Source organism: Pongo abelii, chromosome 13 (assembly GCF_028885655.2).
Source record: "Pongo abelii isolate AG06213 chromosome 13, NHGRI_mPonAbe1-v2.0_pri, whole genome shotgun sequence".
NCBI lineage: Eukaryota > Metazoa > Chordata > Mammalia > Primates > Hominidae > Pongo > Pongo abelii.
Window position 1 is genome coordinate 119,286,781 of NC_071998.2, and position 19,921 is coordinate 119,306,701.

Below are 19,921 nucleotides of genomic sequence, written 5' to 3' on the forward strand. Positions count from 1 at the left end.
CGAGTAGCCACAGATATCTAGGGGAAGAGCAATCCAGGCAAGAGGAACAGCAAGTGCAAAGGCCCTGGGGTGGGAATGTCTGTCGCGTTCAAGGAGGAGCTGGGGGCCAGTGTAGCTGGGGCGGAGGATGCCGGGGCGGGCATGGGCCAGGGAGACTGGAGAGGCAGCCTTGGTCCTAAGCTTACAGAGGGGTTTATGGAGGGGCACTCCCCACGATGTCCACGTGTATGCGACTGGTCAGAGCAGCAGAAGTTGGGCAAAAGTGGGAAGTAATGAGGACTGCTCTGATGGCACCCGGCAGGCAACGCCAGAAGGGAAGGAGGGGAGGGAGGGCAAGCTGTGCTCCCCAGCAGGGAAGGACGGCCCCATCAGACCTGCAGGAAGGGAACATGCAGAAGGGGATCTACATGACCCCATTTTTATTTAATTTTTTTAAGTGACATATGTAAATGCCCACAAGCACACAGAAAACAGGAGATGCCCACATCAAATTGCAAATGAAGGCCACCTCTGGCCACTGGAGTGTCTGGAGATTGGGGTGAGTAGGGAAGAACAGAAAGGATGAAGATGGGGGGCATGGTGCTCCTTTTTTCCTTCATTTTGAACAGAAAGTATCCATTGTGGGCATTTCTTAAAGCACACCTGACCGAAGGGAACCCACTCCCCGGCAGTCCTGCGGACTGCACTGTGGCCCGGGGTGGAAATGCCACTCTGCAGAACGACCCCACCCCAGCACTATGAGACCCTGGAGGGAGGGCCCAGGGTCCTGAGAGCTAAGTGCCACCAGAGCCGGCTGTGACCTCCACGGTCTGCAAGTGCTGACAGGGCAGGCCTGGGCTGCTGGGTGCTGTGCACGCCAGTACCCAACACATGTCTCCAGTGACCAGAGGCACAACCAGCTGCCTGTCTCAGAAAGAGAAAAGTGTAAAAAAACCAAAACGAGCAGCTATGAAGAAAAATTATAAATAAGATGTTTATTAAGAAAACAGGCCAGACATGGTGACTCATGCCTGTAATCCCAGCACTCTGGGAGGCTAAGACAGGAGACTCACTTGAAGACAGGGGTTGGAGACCAGCCTGGGCAACATAACAAGACCTCACCTTGATTAAAAAAGAAAAAAGAAATTACAGGATCACGGACCCTCCTTACTGCCCACCACCACCTACTTACCCTAATGTGGCCCAGGTCTGGACTAGAGAACTGAAATTTTAAAATGATAGAACCAAGGTCCAGAGAAGGAGATTGTTTTAACCCAGAATCCTGGACTTCAGGCTCCCTGGCCAAGTGGCTTATTCACACTGGTATGAGGGGATAATGGCCAGAAGGCAGTGAGGGAGCTCAGAGCAGGTCTGACCAAAGGTGGGGTGGAAGGGTTATCAGAGACTCTTTCTTCGTTTCTGTCCAAGAGTTGTTTCCATAATTGAAATTTAAATTGAAAATGAGAAAAGGGTACGGGTTAGGAAGGCTGCTTATAAGCAAAAGGGATCTGAACCCTCAGCCACCTGGTTCAAGGCCTGGGTCCTCCCAAGTTACCAAGTGGAGTCACCCCATGCAGTACATGGGACCTGCTGGCAGGGCTGGCCTCCCGCCTGGTTAGAGACAGTGATGAATGGCCCTCCCGGGCCTGGGTTTGCAGGGCGTGCTTCCCCAGCTCCCTGCTGCCAGGAACAGGTAATTACAGAGACTGGGTTTCATTTTTAGCTTTAAGATATACAATTAGACATGTAAATCTCAGCAAGGCGGGACAAGCCCCGCACCCACCACAGCCACTGTGGCCATCCCAGCAGTGGAATTGGGCTATTTCTGGGCTGTCTGGAAACAGCAGAACACCCCACCAGGCTGGTGTCCTTGGCCTGGCAGAACTCTCCAGGAGCTCTCCCGGCCCTGGGAAGGCTGCCCAGTGACCTGACCACCTTCTGACCCATCCCAGGAAGCACACCAGGTGGTGTGGGAGGACACAGGGACCTGTATCCCAAATCGGACTGGGACCTCCACAATGCATCCACGAGGACTGACTGTGGTGCCGGCTCGGGGTGCGGGACACAATGCGAGCAACCTCCTGGAGGAGCCCCTGGTTGAGAGGGGGAGACAGCCATTACACAGGAATGACTGCAGTCACCGCCAGTCTCCCAGGAAGGAGAAGGAACTACAAGGGCAGTGAACAGAGCAGGCTGGGGGAAGGAGGCTGAGAAGTCTCCCTGGATAGTGACATCAGAGCCGGGACCTCAGGCAGAAGTCAGCTGGGTGAAGACCTGGGGAGAAGGAGGTCCCAGGCAGTGGGAACAGCACAGGGAAGACCCAGAAGGAGGGAGGTGGCTCCCAGGAAGAGCCTCCCTGGAAAGCCAGGGGGTGAATGAGGCTGGTGAGGAGGAGAGGCCACCAAGTGACTCGGGGAGCCCCATCTCGGTGAGCCTCAACTTCTTCATCTGTAAAAGGACAACCTGCCCATCACATGGGGCTGTTGGGGTGACTCTGTGGTCCCACAGCACCTCTCTCCACTGCTCCACAGAGGGAGGATGCAGAGAATTCCGCCTCTGTGGTCCTGAAGTCAGTTTGCTGCCACATCCCCAGCACCTGGCCCCAGCCTGATCCAGCATTACTGCCCAGTAGGTGCAACAAGAAGATCCCAGAGCCTTGACAACCCCAGGTCTCCATCACCAGGGTGACGTGGGGCCAGGTGCCGTAGGGCTGTGGGAGCCACCTCCTGGCCTCAGGCTGCCAGGCTCACAGGATCCCTACAGACAGGGGTCAAATGGGCCCATCAGGGGCTCTCCTCAGAGTTGGAGCAAAAGTGCATGCCTGGCTGGCAACCCTCACAGGAGCAGAAAGTCAGGAAAAGGGAATCCGGGTATCAGTGGGGTAGTCCAACCTCTGTGACAGGGCTCCAGCCTGACCCACATCCACTCTCAACACTTCGCCTTCCCAGTTCCAGTACTCAGAGACACACGTCTCACCTCCACTGGGTGCCCAGCACGAAGCCCTGGGGAGGCAGGTGCTCAAACTCACAAGCAAAGAGAGAGGGGTGAGGTCCAGCAGAACAGGGGTTCTCAGATAAAAATATCCACTGGCAGCCAGGTGCAGTGGCTCACACCTGTAATCCCAGCACTTTGGGAGGCTGAGGCGGGTGGATCACCTGAGGTCAGGAGTTCTCGACCAGCCTGGACAACATGGTGAAACATGAACCACCACCTTTACTAAAAATACAAAAATTAGCTGGGCTTGGTGGTGGGCGCCTGTAATCCCAGCTACTCGCGAGGCTGAGGCAGGAGAATCGCTTGAACCCAGGAGGCAGAGGTTGCAGTGAGCCAAGATCGCGCCATCACACTCCAGCCTGGGTGACAGAGCAAGACTCCGTCTCAAAAAAAAAAAAAAAAAAAAAAAAAAACCAAAAACCAAAAAACATTCCACTGGCTCATGACAAACAAAGATTGCCAGTGAGCCCTGCCAGAACCAGGGACTCCGCAGGACAGGGTTTCTCTTTGTGAGGGGCTGTCCTGCGCATTGCGGGATGTTCAGCACACCCTGCCAGTAGCACAGCCCCAGGTGTGACAACGGAAAATGTCTCCAGAGATCGCCAAATCAACCCTGGTTGAGAGCCACTGCTGCAGGCCTTAAAAGGGCATTTTAAACAAGCTCCCAGGTGATTCTGATGCAGGGAGCTAGGCACCCAGCAAGAGACAGTAGTGCTGTGACAGATGTGTGGAACTCCAGGTTCCAGCTGTGCTCCTGGGTTCCTGACAGTGCTGGTCCCCCAGAGCAGGGCCCCATCACTTAAGTCCATCACTTAAGTCCCTCGCCTGCCATCCGTCTGCCCCTCCCTCAGCCACGCTCACTCCCACCCTGTCTGCCCTCCCAGCCCTTGGCCTGGTTCCTGGAGGAGTGAGCGGCAAAGTGATGCAATCAGAGTTCCCGGCTGATGAAACCCAGCCCAGGCCGGAGAGCGAGAGTCTAATAAGGAAACAATTTAAATCGACAACATCTGCCTTGTGCTTCCCCGAAGAGAAGAGAATACAGCCGCCTGGGAGGAGCCTGCCCCGGGGACCAGCCAAGGCGTCCGTCCAGGGGCTGAAGAGCCAGCGTGGCAGCACAGCAGCGTCTGGCTCCTGCCAGGGGTTCAGGGGGAGCAGCTCACAGTCCTAGCATGGCCAGCACCTCCTCCTGCAAGGAGACAGCAAGAATTTTCTGGAAGCCAAGTCACTCTGGCCAACACTGGAGCACTCAGAGCAGCCACTCGGCAGCCCCAAAACACTCTTTGTTCCCCTGCCAAAGACACCCCTATTAGTGGTGGCCTGGGATTGGCGGGTGGGCCGGCAGGGAGGCTGGCATCATAAGTGACCCAAAGAAGCACAGAGTGGACAGCCCACTGGGGCTTCAGAAACTCCAAGATGGAAAAGGGGCAGGGCATGGGCACAGGGTGGAGGGAAGCCAAGTCATTCAGGCTTGCTGGGAAAGCGTCAGGGTTAGGTGAAAGGATTCCAGAGTCAGACACATCTAGGTCTGAATCCTGCTGCTCACCAGTCAAGCAGCAACCTTGAGACTGATCTTCAAGGGAAACCCCACACAAGCTGGGCATGGTGGTGCGTACCTGTAATCTCAGCTACTCAAGAGGCTGGGACTGGAGGACTGCTTGAGCCCGGGAGTTCAAGACCAGCCTGGGCAACATAGCAAAACCCCATCTCAAAAAAAAAAAAAAAGTCCATGCAGGCAGGTGTGGGCATCCCTATTTTACAAGCACAGGCAAGTGGCTGCCCTGCTCTGTCCTCTGTACCGAGTCAGGTTGTGCAGATGGCTTGAGCTACTGCCCAGGCAAACGCCCTGTTAACGCCATTCTCCAGTGATGCAAATGATCACTCTCTCTTGCTCTTACAGCCCAAGAGGCGAGCAAGCCATTGAAGGAACCCAAAGTAAACTACTGGCTTTAACCAAGAATCTCATGCACCTGGGCAAAGATGCCCCTGGCACCCAGCATGGCCCAGCCTGGCTCCTGTTTCCCAGGCACCCTCCTGCATGCCAAGTGATTCTCAAGCATCATCTTCCTGCTTCTACTTCACAGATCAGGAAACAGACACTTGGGGAGTCCAGGCAGTCGCTGCAGGTCACATGGGAGGTAACGGGTGGTCTGTACCCCCAGGACCCCCTTCAGGAACACACCCCCATTTCCTGATCTTGCAGAATCCCTGGGAAATGTGCCAAGGCAGTACACCCATTCTCCGGAGATTGTGGCATGGGCATCTGTCACGCTAGCGACCCTAGACCCTGTGCTGTGTGGGCTGACCCTTCTCCTCGAGTCACAATCCCAGGGAAGAGGCTTTGAGACCAGGTTTATGCCAAGGGAGGGATGGTCACTGGGTCAAAGTCTGGGGCCAATGGGGTGTGGCTCTGAGCCAAATCCGTCAAGATCTGCTGGTGTCGGGGACCACGTTAGGAGGTCCCAAGTTAGGAGGGAGAAGTGGGAAAAGGCCCCCCAGCAGGCAGGCCCTGCAGAAGTTCCAAAGATGAGCCCTCCATCTCCTGAATACTCGCTGCATGTCAGGCACCGAGCCAAGCACTCTCCCTGACCCCAAGAATCCACACCCAGCCCTAGGAGATGGGTGCTGTCAGCCCATTATCCCATCGCAGCCAAGGAAATTGAGGCCTCAGAGCAGGGAAGTCACCTGCCCAAGGTCTACTGGCCAGGAGAGGGCTGCGACCTAAAGCCACAGCTGTCTGACCCCAGAGCTGCAAGCTGGGCTCCCATGCCAGGGTTGGGCCCAAGACCCCAGCAGTTCAAAGCAAGAAGACACAATGGGTGTCACGCTGGGCTGTGGTAGCAGCTTCCCCTCCCCAGGATCCATGCCTACAGCAAACACAGAACTTCGGGGCTGGCTCTGCTTGGGGGACTTCCCTTCCTGCACCCACCAGTCTCCCAGCAGGCTTGCCCACGAGGCATCGGGAAGCAGAGACTGGGGCTCAAAGCCAGGCGCTGGCACCCACTGGACACTTGACTTTTCTGGGCCTCAATCGCGGTTCTGTCCCTGTCTCACGGAGTTGCTACAGGACCTGGCACAGTGGACACCCATGCTGAATGGGGGCAGGGACTAGACCTCCAGAAGTAACTACTGAGAGGCACCTGGAGTTCCCCTCTGAGGCAGATGGTCTAGCAGGAAAAGCTGGTCACGTAGTCCCCCACCCTCTTCTCCACCCCAGGATCATAGATCAGGATATTTCCCCGGGTCTTTTTTTTTTTTTTTTTTTGAGGTAAGGGGTCTCACTATGTTTCCTGGGCTCAAATGATCCTCCTACCTCAGCCTCCTAAGTAGCTGGGATTACAGGCATGAGCCACCACGCCTGGCTTCCTTAGATCTTAAACCTAGCTGGGACACCCTGGTTGGGACATCCAGGAAGGGGGACCAGCAGGTGGCCTAGGCATGCCTGAGCCACTCCTGGCTGACTCATGCTGGGTGGTGGTTGATTCACCCAAGGAGGAAGGGGAGAGAGAAGAGGAATGGATTCCCATCCCCAGGGCCTGGCTCCTTGAATGACTAGACTGAAGTCATGGGGCTGCCTCTGTCCTCTCTATCCTTACCCTCCATCCCAGCCCATCCTAAGGGCACCCCCTACACACTGCAGGTTTCCTCTTCTAGGCCTAGGTCTTAGGTTCCTGTCTCCCAGAGTGTGGAGGTCCTGGAGGAAGGGCCTCTGTTTTGCTCACTGCTGCTTCCCCTGTCCCAAGGATGGTGCCGGGCACACGGTAGGTCAGTAACTAATGACTAAATGAGCGCCCTTCACAGCCCTGCTCCCGTAAGGGCTCCCCTAAGCCTTCTTGTGCCACCTTCATGGAAGGGCAGGGCCATATTCTCTGCAGAGTGTAAGGGGCCAGGGGTCACTGCCATTGCTGGCTCTGCCACCCAGCTGTTCCTACTGATCCATACAGTATGCCCTAAGGCTCCCTGGACTTCTGAGGTGACCAGGAGATAATCATGAACCACTCCGCCAAAGTCACTTTTCCTCTTAGCCCTGCACAGACTCAGAGCTGTTTTCCTAGCTGTCTTCATCAGTTCCCCAAGATTCCAACCACCACGGGCTAAGCACCAGGCTGGAGCGTGAGGCCCTGACTCACTGGTCTCCACCTCCTCCCCAGACATGTGATTCCCTGAAGACTCACAGACCAATCCCGGACCAATCTTTGCCTTTGTCATTCACAGACTCCACACATATGTACTGAGCACTTACTACACGTCAGGCCTGTGCTAGACACAGGGGACACATCCCAAGAGCCTGGCCTTGGTCTTGCCTGTATCCAAGACGGGTGTGGCCAACATAAAAAACCCTTAGGGACTGCTACACCCCAAGGTCAGGCCTTCTCCTGGGATTTGGGGAGAGCACAGTCAAATGCCCCTTCACAAAGACAGGGTTCAGAGGGCAGAGCAGGCAGAGTGGCAATTCTCCCCCACCCCACTGTGCTCAGCACTCCTCTGAGAGATGAATGTGCCTAACAGTCTCTCCTGGCTCTAGGCCCAGGCAGGGACGGTTGTCTTGGCCAAGGCAATGGCCTGGTTCTAATCACAAATGTTTGCTGGATAGGTGAACCACAGGAAGAGAGAAGAGAAACAATTACAGGGACAGAGGGAGGAATATGGACCTTTCCTTTCTGCTCTCACCCCTAGGGCCCTTACAGTAACTGCCCTGGATGAATACCAATGCTGCCAGCCTTTACTGAGCCTGTACTCCATGCCAGGAGCTATGATGGGCACATAATAGGCATTAACCCATTTCACCCAAGCATCAAGGAGGACCTTATTATCCCATTTCACAGATGAGGAAAGCAAAGCTCAGAGAGATCTAGTTCTCTGGCAGCCTCAGGAGCCCGCCCTCCCCACGAACAGCCAAGCCCCACAGCCCAGCGGGCCCTGCTGGAGTTTGCAAGAGGCAGAAGGAAAATCTCCAGCCAGAGAAGACTGTTTGCAGCTGCCAGGATGAGTTACTGCCTCATAAACAAGACTGATGCTTATCAGGTCAGAACAGTTCAGGCTGCCTCACCAGAAAGACCAAGGAAAACACCCGAGGATCTCCTCCAGGCTTCCGGGCACCCAAAAAGGTGCCTCGTTTTTGTCTAGAGGACTCAAGCATCCACCCAGCACCACCCAAAAGTGTGGGGCATCTCGAGGCTTGTTTCTGGCACAGAGACGTGCAGAACTCACAGATTCTCAGAGAGAACATACCCATGAAACCAGCCCCCAAGCAGCAGAATATTACAGGCCCCCAGGTCCTTCCAGACATGACTCCCCTCAGCAAAGACAGCACTGCCCTGACTTGCATCAGAAAGGTTTTTGAACTCTGTATAAATGGCATCATACACTTTTTTTTTTTTTTTTTTTTTTTGAGACAGAATCTCACTCTGTCGCCTAGGCTGGAGTACAATGGCGTGGTCTCTGCTCACTGCAGCCTCTGCCTCCCGAGTTCAAGTGATTCTCCTACCTCCTCAGCCTGCTGAGTAGCTGGGATTACAGGCATGCCCCACCACGCCTGGCTAATTTTTTTGTATTTTTAGTAGAGATGGGGTTTCACCAAGTTGGTCAGGCTGGTCTTGAACTCTTGACCTCAAATGATCCTCCCACCTCGGCCTCCTAAAGTGCTGGGATTAAAGGAGTGAGCCACTGCACCCGGCCACAACATACACTCTTTTGTCTCCAGCTTTTTTTGCTCAATGTTGTTTGTCAGACTGGTTCCTGCTGTGAGTGGCGGCAGCTTGTTCATCCTCAGCACTGCACAGTATGTCTCGGGTTTTGTTTTGAGTAATTCCATGATGACAGAGGTGGAAACCCGCCCTTCTCAGCTGATAGTCACCTGCCCTTCTGCAACCTGCAGCCCCGAGCAATCAACCCCATGGCTGCCCTTGGTGGTTCTAAACTACAAATGTGACTCGGCTTCACACCTTCTGTGGCTCCCACCCCTCCGGGTACAGTCCAAACCCCTCCCCTTGACTCCTCCTGACTTCAAGCTCCCTCCCAGGCCAGCCGGCCCCTCTTTCCCGGCCCCTCTTTCCCGCTCAGCACACTCGCCCTTGCCGTGCCTCTGCCGCAGGCTGCTCTTCTCCCTCCTGCCACCTGCTAATCCTACTCATGCCCCAGAACCGAGCCCAGCATCACCTCCTTAGGGCCCGTGGCCATAGCACTGATTGGATTTGTGCACCTCCCCTCACTGGAGGGCACTGCAGGGGTGGGGGCCACATCTCCAGGGCCCAGCGTGAGCCCCACACCCAGAAGGTGCCCAAGAATTTGTCTGGGGGGAGCCTAGGGGGAGCAGGGAGCCACAGGTATGCTGCCCCACACCTGCAGAGTCTGCTCAGAGAGGAAGTGGTGGGAGGTAAGAGTGTTTAGCACCCAGACTTCCGCCCTCCCTGAGCACCAGCCGGCCACCTCCTCTCTGGGCAGGGTTAGTCTGTTTTTAGTTGCCAGGTGCCTGGCCCTGTGCTGGGTAGGGAGCCCTCCTGAGCAGCCCTGTTTGATGGAGGAGGAAGCTGAGGCTGAGAGGACAAGGCCTTTAGCCACAGTCACAGGGAAATCAAGCAACTGCCAAGGTCCAATTGCCATGCCTGGAGTCAGGCCCCAGCCCCCTCCTCCTTCCCATTCTGCTTGCTATGAGCATCCCTGCCCCATGCAGAGGAGCCCACCCCACCCAAACCATTGATGCCCCCAGTTGCCTCTCAATTGCAGCCTCTGAGCCCGTGGAGGCACCCAGCTGTCCGGTATGCAAGTGAGGGCTGCTCCTGACACAGACTGATACCTCGGGCCTGAAGAGAGAATCGGGGGGGGCAGGTCCAGCAGCTGGCAGTAGCCACAGTGAGGTCCCACACCAGCACTCACACTGGTTCAGAGCCAGGGGAGAAAAGCCTCAGCACCAGGACAGTGCCAACCCACAGCAGGAAGCCCCAAGACAAAGATGCAATGATGCAAGGACTACTGCCCACGAAGGGCCCACAATCTGGGGAATGAGCTACAGATGTGGACAGAGGCTGCAGTGCCCTGAGATGAGGGCCCACAGAGAGTGTACAAGGCCAAAAGAGGCCAGGGAAGGCTTCCTGGAGGAGATGACTCTTAGGCTGAAAAGAAATTCAGCAAGTAGAGAAGTGCTGGAAGGGAACTTGAGGAAGAGGCAACTGCAGGAACAAAGGCACAGAAACCAGAAGGGCGAGGAGCAGTGGAAGCTGACCAGGCCAGCCTGATGCTGGGAGTGGCGGGGCCTCCCATGTACTGAGGGGCCGCTGTCTCTCTCACCCACACTCCAGCCCACCAGCAGCCTGACGGCCAGTGCCCTCTGCCTCCGTGGAGCCTGTCTTCTGCCTGCCAGAGCGGGTCCCAGAGCCGGCTGTGCAGAGGGCCTCTTCCCTCACCAAAAGCCCCTCAGCCCAGCCTGGGTCCACCCAGCAGGGACGCTCCAACTCACCCTGGCTCACAGCCAAGCATCCCCCTGTGGGGCAAGTTCAAGCCAACAAGGGACAAGAAAACACGCAGACCCCACTGGGGACCCTGAGCTCAGACACCCGGTGTGCTCCTCGCCCGCCCCCACCCCTGCCCCGAGTGGAAAGTGTCCTCTCCCAGCAGCACCTCATCAGTCCTGACCCACACAGGAGTGCCAGCGGCCATGCAGGGGCACTGACCCTGCCATAACTCTGCCTGGACACAGGAGGACAGACTGTAGCACATGCAGCATGTGCACTGTATGCCAGGAGCCGCGCTGGGCGTCTGACAGACATTATCTCACCGTGTCCTCTGAGAGCACCAGGAGGCAGGCACCGGCAGCCCTGCTTCACAGGGGCGGTCACTGAGGCTTGGAGGCCAAGTCCCTGGCCCAAGGTCACACAGGCAGCAAGTGGCAGAAGCAGGATGGGAACGTCTCCTGCGGGCCTGGAGGCAGGGATGCAGCAAGGCAGAACAAGCAGGCAGAAAGGCCTCTGTCAGAGCTCTTCCTCCCAGCCACCGAAACCAGCTGGATGGCAGGACAGAGGACCGGGCAGGGTGGGGGTGCGGGCAGCTTCAGGCCTGCATGTGAGAGCTCTTCCAAGCCCTGGGTGCCAAAACAGGCTCAGGGCAAAGACCCAGGGTTTGCCACCACAGCCCTATGCAGACACAGAAGCCAGCCATAGGTTGGGCAGCTTCGGGCCTTACTGAGCCACGGACAGCAGTCTGACCTCATAGTGGGTGGCTGACAGGTCCCAGGGCATATCTGGAGTCTCCACAATCCAAAGCACTTGCCAGGGAGGTGGAGAATACAGAGCAACACCCCCTCCCCACCCTACATTAGTTCTGGGTCTCTTTCTAAGCAAATCTGGTGTCTCCCCCCTGCTTAAACCTTCCTGGGGCTCCCTGGTAAGATGAGGATACATCTACACTGGTTGTGCTTAAGACATTACTGCCTGTCCCCAGCAGCAAGTGAGTGACTGCAGGGTCACCGCACAGCAGTCACCAGACGCCAGACACAGAGTCCATCAGCTCCTGACCCCTTAGCAGACATGCCAGCAGCCATCCCAAGGTGCAAGTAAGGCCTCCCAAATGCAAGTCAGGAATCCCAGGTACTGAACAAGCAGGGTTCAAAGGGACTCAGGGCCCCTCTGCCACCCCTGGACAAGCAGGGCCCTCAGGCACATGATGTGGTTGCTAAGAGCCTCTGGCCAGAGCAGCTCCCAGGATGGAGCTTGAAGCAAGGAACAGGCCTCAGGAAATAGCCTGGCTCCACGAAGCCAGATAATCTCGGGTCAGGGCTGCTGCCAGGCTGGCAGGTAGGCAGCAGGGGCTGCCAGGGTGGCACCTGCCAACAGTGTAGCCAGCTGGCAGCAAAGGCTAGGTCCAAGGAGCAGACACCAAGGCCAGGCACAGTCACGGCAGCTTCAGGCTTCCCCGCAGCCACCAGCAGTATAGTCTGACCTCGCGGAACCAGCAGATGGCCTGGTACCACAGCCTCGCTGCCCGGGCTGGCCTCTGAGGCCACCCAGTTCTGCCCACTTCTGCTAGCAGGGCTTCTCTCCACAGGCCACTCTGCCTCCTTGTGCCCCCGGCCTGCACCTGGAAGGCCTTCTACGGCACCCAGGGGACCAGGCTGGCCTAAGGCAGCACACATCAGGCCTCCAAGGCGTGCTGCGGGGTCAGGGGAACTCGAGCGGGCAGCCCACGTCAAGAGGCAGCTGCAAAGCCCCTTGAGCCAAACGCCGCCACACAGGACTGTTGCCAGATCTTCCAACTTAAAACAAATGGGAAGTCTAGATTTTCATGCAATCACAAAACGACTGGCGTACTGCAGGGGTCGACAAACCCTGGCTACATTCGGCCACTGTGCCCCCATCCATCTCCCGGCACTTACTAAGTACTAGGCATGATGCCAGCCCTGCGGTTAGGAAGCCCACTTGCCCACTCTGCCTGCCAGCCCTCTCTCCAATCTGCCTACTCCTCTGCCTGCCAACTCCCATTGCAGGCCAGCAGTATCTGCCAACCAACTCCCATTGTCCCTCACTGGGTGCAGGTCAGGCCCCTGCACCTTCTCTACCTGGCAACCAGGCCACGTGGCTCCACTCCCCCTGGGTAGGTACTCCTGAGGCCAGGAACACACCAGCTCGGCCACCCATTACCCTAACTTACTCCATCCCCTCCTCCACCCTCCCCATACCCCAGTTCCTCGCCTGACCCTGGGAACAAGTGCCTGTTGGCCAGGGGCCTCTATGCCAAAGGCTTATCCCCATCTCTTTCCTGTCCGATTCCCCTCTGCCTTCAAGGCTCCCAGGAAGGGTCACTTCTTCCAGGAAGCTCTCCTTATTTCAGTGATGTGCCACATGAGGACAAGGACCATGCCCAGCCTGAGTTAAGTGCTCGATCCACATCTGTCAAATAAATGGACAGACACCTGGACAGAAATGCCTCCCCAGCTGGCCTGCTGGAATCCAGTGGGATGCAGAAGGATATGCCCTAGATCTGCCTTGCTCTGAAGTTTTCACGATGCCCACCAAGCTCACTGCCCCCACCTAGCTGGCAGCTCCATGGAAACAGGGCTGTCTAATCATGATCACCTCCAGAAGCCCAAGACAAAGCGTGTGTTCGGGGAAAGTGGAACAGGCGCACGTGCCCACCAGCCTCCTCTCCCTCTCCAGTGTGCTCAGCCTTCAGAGCTCCTGCTCTGTGAAGGAAAGTGGGTGCCCTGCCAATCTAAGAACCCCATCGAACCTCCACGGCCCCTGCTCCACTCAGCCCCAAGGGACAGAATTCTGTGTCCACCTCCATCCTGCCCTCCTGGAGCTCCACACTGTGCCTGCGAGCAGGCCTCCCCTGGAGGTGGATTCAAGCAGCATTCCACAGCCTTTTCCTAGAAGGGTGGGTGAGGGAGCAGGGGGGTGGAGGCTCTGGCCACACGTGTGTGGAGTGTGAGGAAAGACCCGGCCAGGCTGGCCTCCCCAGGGACTGGGCCTGGCGTGGGGCCCCCAGCGCAGCACCGACCTGGCCAAGGCCTTCTTCACACTAAAAGAACCCCACCCGTGCCTCCGGGGCCACCATCCCAGCCGTGCCATGGAAGGCAGGCAGCATCTTTGTGGTGGGTGGCCACGCGCCCACCAAAGACTGCCCAAATCAAAAGCCCACTGAGGATTCAAGCCTACCAAAGAAGAAAGGCCAGAGGAGGGGCCTCCAAGTCACAGGCTGTCTGCTTCTTGGACAGTCTGGCACCCAAGTACAGAGCACAAGAGGACCCCAGAAGGACCCCCTCCCTGTTCTGGCCCAGCCTGCCTCCTTCATAGAGAGAGTTACAAGACACAAGGGACAGAGGTCAGAGCCAGGCCCAAGTCCACTCAGTTACGCCATCAGCTCCTCCTGTAAGTGGCCCTAGCAAGTCACTTCTCTGCCGCAGGCCTCAGTTTCCCCATCTGTTGGCTGAGAAAATGCTCTCTGCCCATCTCCTCCAGAAAAGACTTGCTATGAGGTAAGTCAGTGCCTCCCTTGTACTCCTCTCCCCCTGGCACCACCAGCCACGTGCATGAGGCAGACACAAGACTGGTGCCAGCTGCGAGCAGAGATCTCTTGGGTGTTTGGGATTCTTCCTGCCCAAAGGCTGCCTTGGACAGGCTGGCAGCTCCCCGACTCACCAGACTTGGCTAGGACCTCTGCCTCCCTCCCGGGACCCCTGGGAAAGCCTCCCAGATGCCATGTGGATACATATGCCTGGGAGGCCTCCAGGCAGGGACCTTGGCAAATGCTCACCATGTCCCAGTGCCAGCCCGGGCCTGGCCCCAAATCCACAGCAGTGACTTCAGCCTCACCCCCTGAAAGGTCCTGGGGACACTTTTCCTTGGACCTCATGAAACCTACCAGGGTGCCTCCTAACTGCTCAGCTCTGGACTTTCCTGAACTACCCAATCCATGGAATGGAGCCTTTCTCAAAGGTCTGGGGCTGTCACACGGGTCTGCAGCTGCTTCCAGCCCACTGCCATCAAAGCAAGACAGGGCCTTAGAGCTGGACCTGCCCAAATTCAAATCTCATCTCTGCAATTTCAAGCTGAGTAGCACAGACCCAGTCACTTCAGTTGTCCTGACCCCAGCTTCCTCACCTGTAAGTGGGGTAATGCCATCAGTCCATGGGGTAGGTGACTGCAGGGCCTCAAATAATCATCTATTTGAGGGGCTAGGCAAGCCCCTAGCATACAGAATGCGTACAATCAAGGGTGGTTTATAAAACGATAAAAGTGTTAATTTCCAAATTGCCATTTACCACCTGGGTGACCTCTGGCACATGGCTTCACCTCTCTGGCTTTGGTGCCTCTCCGGATGGCTGAGAGGATTCATGGAAATACCATTTGCAAAACACTCAGCACCCTGCCTGGCACAGAGTGCAGGAGCTCAGAGCACAGCAGTGTGAGGATTGCTGCTCTCAAGGAGGCCTCAGGAAGATGAGGCTGAGCAACAGCCCGATGCACCACCTGCTCTACCTGTTCAAATTGGGTCAGGCGAGCGGTGTACCCAGCTGTTGCCAAGGCACCCAGCACACAGGGAAATACTCCAGCCAGGAGGGCGGGTGCTGCAGGGGTGGGGCCTTGGGCCTGCTTCACTGACACCACCCGTGCTGCCACCACCAGGTCTCTGGGCCATCTCGGGGGTTCCTGGGGGTGGGGGAAATATGCTATTGATCTGGGCCCAGGATCTAATCAGGTCCAGTTCCCCCAGACCTGGAAACAATGGGGCCTTCGCTGTCTAGAGGGGCAGACTATGAAGCGGGGTTCCCAGGCTGCAGTACAGGGTGGGTGGGGTAGGGGTGGAGGGGTAGGAACCCAGGAACCCCTGTCTACTGGGCAAAAACACAGCAAACGCCAAAGCAGCTCTAAACTGGCCTCAGGTTCCAATGTCACTGTCTGCTGTCTCCAGCCACACCTACCCAGCAGCAAACAGGTGCCTGGTGGCCACTAACTGCCCAGCTTTGCGGGAGCTCAGTGTCAGTTCCTCCCTCCTCAGCCCCATTCAGGTTGCATGCAGGACAGGGCTGGAAAATGCTTTGGGCTCAGCTGGATTCAGGCAATTCGAGGCCCCTTGCTAGGAGGGAAGAAGGTAAAACAGAGGTGAAATCCAGACCCTATGGACTAAGACCTGGAACTTCCCACACTTTTCCTAATGGGGAAGCAGGTTTTGGGCAATGGAAAGGCCAACAGGTAGGGGGACAGTGGCTCCAGGGCCTGGAGGCCAGGCAAGTCCTCAGCCTGGGGCTCAAAATTTATATTCCTCAATGGGATCCAAGACCCTGTCCCCACTCCCAGTTCACACACAGGCCCCCTGCTGACTGGATCTGGTCCCCACCCCCCGCCCACCAAAGACCCGGAAAGAGCTGGGCCCCAGTCTGGGCCCCTCTACCCACAGAAGCCGTAACTGCTGGGGCAGTGTGCCTGGGCGAGACATAACACAAGATTATCTGTACCCTAGAGGTGGGTATGACGTCCCCATTTTACAGAAAAGGAAACTGAAGTTCAGAGGCACAAAAGGGTTGATGCAGGCTCCACTGAATCAACTCAGGCAAATCATTTCCTCTCAGAGCCTGTTTCTACCTCTCTAAAATGGGGATAATAATCCTATGCGGCCCCCACCTCCACTCCTGCTCCATGACACAGTACAGGGGTTAAGTGAGAGGTGCTAGTAAAACAGGGAGCCCAGCACCAATGGTAGCTGGTTCTTGCAATCAGAGAGCTTAGGTAACTTGCCCAATGTCACCCAGCCAGTGAGTAGCCAACTCCAGGCCCTAGCTGTGAACACAGCCTTCTCTCTGAAACCTCAGACTGCTGTGTGGGTGGCCTCAGGATCACAGGCTTCCCAGGCAACCAAGGAGGCCAGCCACCCCCACCACAAGGGGCAGCCCTTGTCCAAATTCCTCAGATAAGCAGCTCCCAACAGAACAGGGAGCCAGTGCTCAGAAAAAGCACCCCACCCTGTCCACACCGGAGATTCCTAAATCTGAGCCTGGCTGTGCAGTTCTCCTCCCTTCCCCTCATCCCAGCAGAGTGTTTGACCTCTGGATTCATCCAGCAGGCCCCCAAACCAGCGAAGTTCAGTTAACAACAGACTCCTTCGAGGTCCCTGGCAAGCCACTGACTTCCTCTTTCTGGGCCTCAGTTTCTCCGCCTATAACACGCACACATGTGCTTTCAGAACAGGGAGGCAGCTCTGGCTAACAGGGCCCACAAGGAGGCCCCGGGAGCAAAGGGCAGACCAGGTAGGGAAGCAGCGTGTCCCAGGCACTCAGCCAGGCCCTGCCTGCATTCTATTTTATTTCATTTTTATTTTTTAAAAAGAGAGAGGCCAGGTGCAGTGGCTCACACTTGTAATCCCAGGACTCTGGAAGGCCGAGGGGGGTGGATCATTTGAGGTCAAGAGTTTGAGACCAGCCTTGCCAACATGGTAAAACCCCATTTCTACTAAAAATACAAAAAAATTAACATGGTAGCGTGTGCCTGTAATCTCAGCTACTGAGGAGGCTGAGGCAGGAGGATCGCTTGAACCCAGGAGGTGGAGGTTGCAGTGAGCCAAGATCGCGCCACTGCATTCCAGCCTAGGCAACAGAGTGAGACTCCATCTAAAAAATAAAGAAAATTAAAATTTTTTAAAAATTAGCTGGGTGTGGTGGTGGGCACCTGTAATCCCAGCTACTCAGGAGACTGAGATATGAGAATTGCTTGAACCCGGGAGGTGGAGGTTGCAGTGAGCCATGCTTGTGCCACTGCACTCCAGCCTGGGCAACAGAGTTAAATTGCGTCCCCCCAAAAAAGAAAAAAAAATTGAGACAGGAATTTATGTCGTCCAGGCTGGTCTTGAACTCCTGGCCTCAAGCAAGTCTTCCACGTAGGCCTCCCAAAGTGCTGGGATTACAGGAGTAAGCCACGGCATCCAGCCTGCCCTAAGTTCTAGCTGCTGCAGCTTCTCCACCTGTATTAGGCTCACTTTCCAGAAGGGGAGGCCCAGAAAGTAACAGAGTCAAGAGTCACACTCTCATCTGCAGAACTCCAAGGCTCTTCTGAGATAGGCCAGGACGATGTGACCCCAGGTGGGCCCAATTGGCAAGGGACAGCCTGGGAACTCAGTTGCATTCAGCAACAAGCTGGGCAGCTGGACCTGCCAGGATGGGGACGAACAACACAAACCAAACTCAACGGAGCCTCTTTCAGAGAGGGCAGCAGCCTCCTCGACAAGGGCATTTGCAATGCAAAGCAGCCCAGCTCCAGCCAGAGGAGGATAGTCACTCGGAGGTGGCTGGGTAGGCCAAAATCCAGCCACCTCCCTCCAGCCAGACTAGGGAGTGCCTGCGATCGGGCCTTCCCAGGCGCCTGGGGGTGCCGGGGAACCAGTGGCTGGCCTGGACTCTGAATCATATGACAGCCCCTGTGGCCAGTTCGGGTGCAAGGTGGCCTGGAACACCCCTCCCCAGCACAATCGCTCAGGGTACAAATCCCTGATAGGCTGTACATGCAAGTCTGCAGAATGGACCTACTGCAGGCGGCACGCAGGGCCCCAAGAGAAGGCTGAAAGACTAGACCCCCAGGTATTTGGCTGGCGGCTGTCTGGCACCCTGCCAACTGCCTCAGGCCCAGTCCTGCCTTGCGCAACCTGCCCCAGGCACACAGAATCCCCCGGATCCTCCTCACACCGGCCCCAAGGGGCCCTTCCACACTTGCCAACTGTCTAGAGCTCGCTTATCACCCCCCCACTGCTGCAGGCGCGACCGCCCCAGCTCCTACCTTGACGACAAGCTGACAAAATCCCCTCCATCCAGCAGCCGGACCTTGCAGAAGAGGACCCCGTTCACGAAGGGAACCGCAGTCAGCTCCTCCAGGGTGAAAGTGGTTTGGAATTTAAATTTCTTCTTCTTCATCAAGAAAGCCATGAGCGAGTTCCCTGAGTCTGAAGCCCCGAAGGCGAAAAAAGGTGGGGAGGGACGGGATTCCTTTCCCTACACCACACCCCCTCCTCAAAACACCAGAGCCGGATCCCGCCCTGATGGTGGCGGAGACGGCGGAGATCGGAGTCCGGGGCCCCAGGTCTGAGAGACCGACCAGTCCAGTTCGCGGGCCGGCGGGCTTCACCCTCGGGGAGCCGGGGCTCGGAGGGGTTCAGAGCGGCCGGGGACCTCACCGGCATGTAAACAGCAGGGCATGGCCCAGGAGGCAGAGGCAGGGGCAGAGGTGCGGGGCTGCGCGCGAGCGGCCGCGCTGGCTTGCAGCATCCCGAGCCGCGATCTCCGGGGAGCTCACGCCGCGCGGCCGGGCGGACCGGTGAGACTGAGGGCTGCGGGCGGGCCGACGGGCCGGTAAGGCTGAGGCCGGAGGGCGGCCCCGCCCCCGCCCCGCTGGCGGCCGGGGGAGGCGCCCTCGCCGCTCACGCCCCCGCACCTGGGTGCCGGGCGGCCAGCGCAGGTGAATCCAGGGAAGGTGGGGCACCCCCAGGGGGCTGCCGGGAGCTCGGGGGCCTCTCCAGGAGGCGCGTCGGGGTCGCTGCGGGCCGGGAACGTCCGGCCTCGGGCCTCCTCAGGGCAGGCACCGGGCCGGCCCCGGGCAGCGGGGGCGCCGCCTCCTCCTCGGTCCTGGGACCCGCGCCGCGGGCCCCGGCGGAGCTGAGGCGCCCTTCGGCCCGGCCGGTGGCGCCCGCCTCGCCCAGCACCCTTCGAGCAGCAGCGCCGCCCCCTGCGCCCCCGACGCTGCAGCCAGAGCCCGACGCTGCGCTGCGCCGCGCCGCGCCGCTCGGAGAATGCCTGGGCCCCGCGCGGCCGCCCGCGGAGCCGCCGCCGAGCGCGGCAGGGGCGGGGCGCCGGCGGCTCAGCCCGCCCGCGATTGGGCGGCTCGGCGAGGCGGGCGCGCAGCGCGATTGGCGGGCGGCGGCGTGGGGCGGGACTCGCGGGAGGCAGAGGCGGCTCGGGGCGCTCGGATTGGTGCACCGCGCGGCCGGGCCCGCCTCTTAGGGCAGGGCGGGGCTGAGGGAAGGGAGAGGGGCCCTGGGAAGGCAGTGGGAGGTCGCGGGGCTGGCGGGGCAGGGAGAGCGCGAGCAGAAGAAAAGAAGAAACAATGACAAGGAGAAATAGCTTGTGGCTGCAGCGGCCTTCCAGGGTCTCGCCAGACTTGAGCTCGTAGAACCCTGAAGCAGGCCCGGAAGGTAGCGAGTCTCCTTTCTCAGAAAGCTGGCACCCAGAGAGAGCCCCTGGCAGGTCTCTTGCTCGCCCTGAATCTCTGGTGCCCGTCAGCACTGAGCAGAGAAGCGTCTGGAAGGCTTCGCCGAGGAGGTGGCTCTGGCTCAGTCCATCACGCAGCCTTGTGACCCAGCTTGTAACATTCCAAGCTGTTATCTAAGCCTTCTGTTGTCCTTTAGTTTCTTGCACAGCGTGGCTGGTCTCAGTGACTAGTTAGCTGTTCTGGGGGCAGAACCCACTCGAAAGCCTCGT

At 57.7% G+C, this 19,921-nt stretch overlaps 1 protein-coding gene across 2 annotated transcripts in view; it reads right to left on the reverse strand.

Moving 5' to 3' along the window:
* Positions 1-19,235, reverse strand: part of EEIG1 (estrogen-induced osteoclastogenesis regulator 1) — a 40,381-nt gene extending 21,146 nt beyond the window's left edge. Inside the window, exon 1 of one of the 2 annotated variants that reach the window (XM_003777459.5) lies at positions 18,228-19,235. In XM_003777459.5, coding sequence (XP_003777507.2) covers positions 18,228-18,373 — 146 coding nt within the window. In that variant the 5' untranslated portion in view covers positions 18,374-19,235. The remainder of the gene's footprint in view (positions 1-18,227) is intronic. The other variant, XM_054520711.2, reaches the window with a different exon arrangement.
* Positions 19,236-19,921: the final 686 nt, after the last annotated feature.